The 7069-nt window shown below is 50.1% G+C and overlaps 1 protein-coding gene across 1 annotated transcript; it reads right to left on the minus strand.

The window, feature by feature from the left end:
- Window positions 1-421: 421 nt before the first annotated feature.
- Window positions 422-6686, minus strand: BHLHE40 (basic helix-loop-helix family member e40). The gene is made up of 5 exons (XM_008697937.2): window positions 6335-6686; window positions 6097-6166; window positions 5731-5838; window positions 4658-4781; window positions 422-3337 (listed from the first exon to the last, which is right to left on the minus strand). The coding sequence occupies exons 1-5, from the start codon at window positions 6412-6414 to the stop codon at window positions 2481-2483; spliced, it is 1239 nt and encodes a 412-aa protein (XP_008696159.1). The 5' UTR covers window positions 6415-6686; the 3' UTR covers window positions 422-2480.
- Window positions 6687-7069: the final 383 nt, after the last annotated feature.

A 7069-nucleotide genomic window follows, 5' to 3' on the forward strand; every position in this document is an offset into this window, starting at 1 on the left:
CCAGGCGCGGAAGGGAGATGACAGGCCATGGGTTCATCTCCAGACTGCTGGTGCAGGGCTCTGCCCCTGACACCACGCTGCCTGGGGATCACTGCATCTTTTAGAGCATGCGTTCTGCATCTCACACAGGCAGTGCTTCTTCTCACCTGCTGGCTCATCAGGAGGCAGGGCAGGCGACTTCGGAAGTGAAGTCCTGATAGGCAGGTGACGCCTTTGCCTGGCTGAGAACTCCCTGGGGGCAGGTTCCCTGCTTAGGCTCCAGAGGACCAGAGGGCTCTGGAAGACTCAAGACACTTGGGGATCTGAAGCGTGGCAAGCCAGGCACTGGCCATCAGGACATCCCTGACAGGGAGAAGGGGAGAGGCAAAAATACTCGACCGGGTCATTTCCCACTTCTTTTCCCATGGAATTTTTTTTTTTCGTAAGAGCACTTGACTGAGAAACACCAATATTCATTCACGCACAAACACACCCAACGAGAGGAAGTCCAGGAAGGATGTAGAAAATAATTATGGAATGTTGCCTTCAGCAGCAATAAGACAGGATATGGCAAATCCATTAGACTTTGCTAGACTCAAAGTTAGACTGGCTTGGCAGAGGCTATCCCCAGCACCAATTACTATTGCATAATAATCCATTAAATCTTTTCTCCATGTGCCTACCCCTCCAGCAAGCTCCCCAGACCCTACGGCCTAACAATTCCATAATTTGATTTTCTATCAAGTTCTAAGGACCATGACAAAAGCAGGTGTGGGGGGGGGCAGGGACAATGTACGTTTTGCCTAACTCTGGAAGGAGGCACAGGGTGACCGTGAACCTTCAGCGAGCGTTGGTTGAAAAAAAAAATTAAACATTTACCTACAAAATTGGCCAAGTTTATTTTGTCTGACTGAATACAAGGTACATAAAGAGCTGAATGAAATGACACCAAGATTAACTAGTTGTTGCCTCCTGCCAAGAGCGGAGGTCAGGAGACAGCCCTATGACAGGACTGGGGTATTTAAAAAAAAATGCAGAAGACCATCTTTCTCTTCCACAGGAAAAGGATTATTTTATTAAGTATTTTAAAACACTACTTAACATTGACTCATAGATAAAAATATTTACAATTTCACACCTTCAGGAAGGCTCCAAAATATAAACACTGTACCTCTCCCTAGAGAAAAAAATTATTCTTCTCTTCAAAAACAGGAATACATTCATTTTTCTCACTTTGTAGATCAAGTAATTATACAAATAAACATCTGAAACATTTCCTTTTTAATATATTTATATAATATATATTTATAACAGTTTTACAAATAAAGGCAATGACTTTATACCAAAATAAAAACAGGAAAAGAAAAAGTTAAAACACGATCGGCGATCAAGCATAGTGCATTTTGAAAAGCTGGTGCAGGGCTAGCTGGACAAGTCAGAAAACAAGTACTCTGGACCAAAAATAAAACTTCTTTGAAGGAGACAGAATCCTTTTTAGCAATAAGGACACTCCCTACGCCGTTGGGCGAGGGGCATTAGCCTGCAGAAAGGATCTTGCTGTGCCAAGAGCTGGTTAGGCCTTTAAGCTAAGCTTGGTTAAAAGGAGTTTTAGGATAGAACTGAAAACCGAGTCTAGCTCTGCTTGTTGAAGGTAGCGACCTGTTACTTGCCTTTAAGCATTTGGGGGGTGACCGGAACCTAGGCACCTGCATCTCTCAGACCCTGCTTTGGTTCCCGGGACAGCAAGATTGTTTTCTAGGTGAGACTTGGGAACAGGTGCCAGAGGCCCCAGGGACTCCTCCCTCATTCCCTGGCAGCTCAGCTTTACCAGGGGGGGCCCTTTTCAGTTCTTTATTAAGCTAATCACTACGAAAGCCTGAGTAGGGAACTACATTCTCTTTATTCATCGGAGGCAGGGGGTGGGGAGCAGACCTGTAGAAATCTCCCCAAACCACTACCGTGCTATGCCAGTGTCTGCTACCTCACCGCTTAGCAGAAAGCTCAGTGTGGCTGCCCTCTCCCCGTTTGGTGAGTCACGGCAACAATAAAAGGGAGAAGGGTGGGGTCATAAGAGCTGGCTGGGAACAGTGCTCTGGAAAGCCCTCTTTTGAAAGTACCTTTTTCTCAAAGCCACAGACCCGGCTCCCAAAAATGAAGATTGACTCACAGACCAAGACTTTGAAGCTTTTGAAAATCCAGCTGAACTGTCTGTATCTGAGGGGGCTACTCTCTGGGTGGGGGAAAGCCCAGAGATCTGCTACAAGCCCCCCTAAATCTCCTGATGTCAGGCAATCCTTCATATCTTCCCTAGGCCAAAAGGAGCTTTCATGTCCTATACCAACACACGATGCATGCGGACATGCGCACACGCACCCCAAATCTTCTCTCCATGCCTCAGATTATCTCGGCATACACGCTAGAACAATCCTGCCGCAGTCACACTTTTTTTTTTGGAGGGGTGGGGGAATTAGGGAGGAAGGAAAGCAGAGCAGCAGGGTCCCCTAGTCTTTGGTTTCTAAATTTAAAGGGGGGATCTGCTTCAAAGCTTGGAGCAGGGCAGAAGAGTCGATGGCCGGATGGGCTGGCAAGGGAGAAGGGAGTCTCTGGGGCATGAGCAAGGGGGCTGAGATCTTGTCTGGGTTCATGAAGCTGGTGAGGGCTGCTGCGGAGGCGTTGAGGCCCGGGTACAACACGGGGACGGAGGTGGGATACCAGCACTTCTCCAGCATGGGCAAGTAGGCAGTTGCTGACGGCGGGATCAGATAGAAGGGCAGACAGAAGGGAGGCTGGTGTGGGTGTGGGCCCAGGAACGGGGAGCTGATCAGGTCACTGCCAGTGAAATGGCCTTCATCATCTGAGAGCTGCATTCTGCTCTTTTTTGTTGGGGGTTCTTCAGATTCTTGCTTAATAACACCGATCCTCTCTCCCATGCTGAACCTACGTCCATGATCGCTTTTGAAGTACTGCTGTTCACCACGCAAGTCACCCTTCTCGGACTCTCCTCCGTAGCCACTGTCTGTGTCCGTGTCACTGCCACTCTGCTCCCCACTCGAGTGAGCGAAAGTCCGCTGGATGACCGGCACACAGTTTTTCCCAGGGCCTTCAGAGCCTTTGGCCAGGGAGCTGGGTTTCTCCTTGAAGTCCATGGCTTTGGGAGCTGGGTCTGACGGTTTCCTGGAGGTACCCCCCTGCAGCAGCTCTGAGACTACCCGGTGAAGGTGGGTGACCAGCTGCGAAGACTTCAGGTCCCGAGTGTTCTCATGCTTGGCCAGGTACTGGAGCACCTCCCGGGCACACGTCTGGAAACCTGAGCAGAACATCTCTTGACCTGCTTCAACATTTCTCCCCGACAGCTCACCTGGATCGACACAGATCCAAAGGAAGACATTTCAGAAGGCGCCGTGGTTCACCTGGATACCTATACCTCGAAGACTGAGAGCTTTCCTTTTTGTTAATAGCACTCGCTGATTTGTGTTCCTAACTCCAAAAGTAATATGATCAGAAAAAAATCTGCATTACACTGAAAAGTATAAATAACAGAACAAAAATAATCCATTATCCTACCACTCAGAGGTAAAATAGGAGTTGTAATGGTTGCATAATATCCAATCATAGAAACGGAACTTAATTAATAGAGATGGACTATTTTCCCTCTTGCTGAATTGATAGCTTTTTCCTGAGTTTTCGTTATACACGACACAGCAGTGACCAGCCTCATATGTTTGTAACTAGAGTCGATTTATAGAACATTAGTCTCACCAGAGCAAGACTGGACAGTGACAAGTCACAGAATGAAATAAAGAATAAAGAACGATGTCACCCAAATAAGCTTATTTTTGATTAAAAAAGTTGCAGTTGTGCTGGAATCTTTAAATTTCAAAGCTATTTCTTAGCCTTTTCCATGTATTCTATCCACAAGCCCCAAGAAATCAGGTATGATCATCTTCCTATTTTCAATGAGGAAACTGGCAGGAGCACCTGCTAGGTTTCTGTGATTCTCATCATACTAGTCTTGGAAAGAAGGGCAAGAAGAACAGAACGAGGGAGTGGGTAGAAGAATTTCTCTCCGGTCTGTACAGTATTATTTGGAAGGGGTGAAACTAGAAGGTTACAAGGTGACTGTGATTCTCTGGAAGTCGGTAGAAACTAATGATGAAACTTCAGTGGTTTCATTAGATTGTGCAACTCACCGAGATACCTAGTGGCTATTCAGGGAACCACATGAAATGCAGGAAAAGCTCCTGCTGTCATCCTGCCAGGATCATACCACACACGGAGTGATAAGGAAGTAGAGAAACAGGAAAACACTGGGGCATACCCATGATTTATTCTCCAATGAAAGAGGACTAAGAAGATAAACTGTAAAACACCCACGATACAAATTATAGGTGCTTTGGCATTTTAAACAGGAGGGGGAAAATGTCCCAGAATCCAGAAACCCTTAAACCAAAATGCCACAGAAATATTTTACCACTTGACTAATACGTATTCATGCCAGGTGGCACGCAGCAGCGTTCAGAATGAAAAGCCTGACCTTTTAGGAAAGATAAAATGACATCTCCCCCAATGAATGTGCATAAGCAATTTGTTGTAGGAATGTTTCTTATACCAGATGTTGAGCCCACAGGCTATTTGTGCTACAACTCTTAGGTGATGATAACCAGACTCGGGCACTCACCAGCTTGTAAACCGCTCTGCAGGGCAATGATTTTCTGCTGCTGCTGGTCAATTAGGTTTGTTAGTGCTTTCACATGCTTCAAGGTAAGTTCCAGAACCACTGCTTTTTCCAGGTGACCCAAAGTCTGGAATAAAAAGAGCCTTAGTCAGCAGTGAGCTCAGAGAAGTCCCACCTCGGGGACGTTTATTAGCAATGGGAAATATCTCTAAAGGAAAAAATAAATGAAAGAGACTTTCCTGACTGACTACATTTAGTTTTAAGTTTAGAGACGGTGTTTTTAAAAAGTGTGTGTTTGTATACATACATGCACACACTTCTGATTAAAGAATAAAAAACAAGTGTCACTTATCTTTGGAGGCATTTGGGAAGAGGCAGCTACATCAGGAGAAAGCTCTGACAGATAAATTTCTCCAGCAGCCGCTGCTGACCTTAACTCAGGGGAATCCGGAGATAACATTTCTCTGCAGTGGTGTGAACCTGAGGAGGGACTTCTACTGTGTCTGGCAGCCAAGAGGCTTCCCCTAGCTTCTTTCCTGACACCCTTTCAGAACTTTCAGCTCATCCAGGCTTTTTACTTCCTCCTCAAATACTATTTTTTTTCCTTCCCCCACCCAAAGGCTGCCAAGCCAGTAAGCTGTTGGCTACTGCCAAGAAAGGACAAGACATAAAAATCACGCACCCAAACAAGTCCTCTTTATTTTTAAAAAGGAGGGAGGGCGGAGAGAAGGGGGTAAATAAAATCTGCGTGTTGCTTGTTTTACCCAAGTCAGCAAAACTAAAGAACCCTGAAAATCACCAGAAAGGAAAGGCTTAAACTCCTGAAAACGAAGGCTAGTTGGTGTTGGAGCCAACTTGGAGAAGTCCAAGCGGTTTTCACTTCATTTGCATGAGGCTGCCAGAAAAATCCCAGGGCTGGGGAAGGGTACCCCAAAACAGAGCCAGCCGCGAGCTCCGAGCCGCCCATCTGGTATGCAGTTCCCTGTGGGGCCTGCAGGCGGCGAATGACCCCCCACCCCCCACCCCGCCCTCCGGGCAGAAGAGCTGGCTTGGAGAGGGGCCAGCTTCTCACTTACTGTAAGTTTGAGATGTTCGGGTAGGAGATCTTTCAGCTGGGCGATGCACTCGTTAATCCGGTCACGTCTCTTTTTCTCGATGAGCCGGTGCGGCAGTTTGTAGGTCTCCTGCAAGGCGCACGGGGAGGCGGTGGGCGCCAGAGGAAGCGAGTGAGAAGCCCCTCTCCTCCCCCACCCCGCGGCGCTATGAGAGTTGGGGCCGCGGAATCACACCCAGAACCACTTTCTGCCCCTTCTAGTCCAAGTCATTTCATAGAAGCCCCGAGCCCACACCTTGCATAGACCGGCCAAGCTCAAAGTGAGAAAACTTTTCTTGGAAACAGCGCGCGCCAAGGGCTGGGGTCCCCAGGGGCGAGATGTTCTTACCTTGCTATCCTCGCTCCGCTTTATTCCCCGCCTGGATTTGTACACTTGGTACATGTGGGCAAAATCCATCCTGCAGGGAGAGGGGCAAGGTAGGGTCGTGACTTGGCGAGCGCATAGGCTGCAGGAGCCCTGGCGGGTAAGAGCCCCCCCGATGCGCCCAGAGCTGCTCTGAGTTGAGAGCCGCGCAGAATGCAGGGCTGGAGCTGAGGCGTGAAGGGGCCGGGGAGTGCCAACTTACCCAGGTAGGTCTCCGGGCTCCAGTCCTGGAGCTTTGGGCAGGCAGGCGGGGGGCGGTTGCGCGCTGGGGATCCGCTCCATGGCGCGGCGAGCCGGGGCCACTGTGCACTCCCGTCTGCAGTAGCGGAACGTCGGGGTGAGGACTGTCCTGCAAGGGGCTTCCGGGGTGGGGGGGCGTCTCTCCGCAAGGGTTCCTCTGAGTCTGAGCTCCCTGAAATCCGCTTGGGCTGCCGGGCGCTGCGGCTTTGAGGTACTGCTTCAGTTGGGGGCGTGCATGGTGTCCCCGTGGCCTCTGGCTCCGGCTCTGCGCACAGACTGGCGGTGTGTGCTCCCTGCGCCGTCTGCGCGGTGCGAGCCAAGTGAATGAGAAGTGGGGCGGGCGGGGAGGCGGGAGGGAGCTCGGAGGGGGGGGCCGGCTAGGGCGGAGGGGGATGGGGGGCGAGCTGAGGAGTAATGGAGAGGCTGCGGGCTGGGTTAAATGGGAGCGAGTGGGTGGGTTGGAGCTACGTGTTCTACCCTGTGACTCCAGGCACGTCTGGCCGCTGCCAGGGAGGGAAGGAGCGACCTGCCCGCCCTCCCCCGGCTTCATCACATGAGTCTCACGTGTTGGACAACGCTCCCGCGGCTGCGAGGGAGCCCCCACCCCCAGCCCCGGCCCCCAGGTGTCTGCGGCTGCGGCTGCCTTTCCCCGAAGAGGGGGTGGCAGCACGGCCTGGGTCCTGCCCAACCGGGTGGG

This window comes from Ursus maritimus, unplaced genomic scaffold (genome assembly GCF_017311325.1).
Source record: "Ursus maritimus isolate PB19 unplaced genomic scaffold, ASM1731132v1 scaffold_14, whole genome shotgun sequence".
Taxonomy (NCBI): Eukaryota; Metazoa; Chordata; class Mammalia; order Carnivora; family Ursidae; genus Ursus; species Ursus maritimus.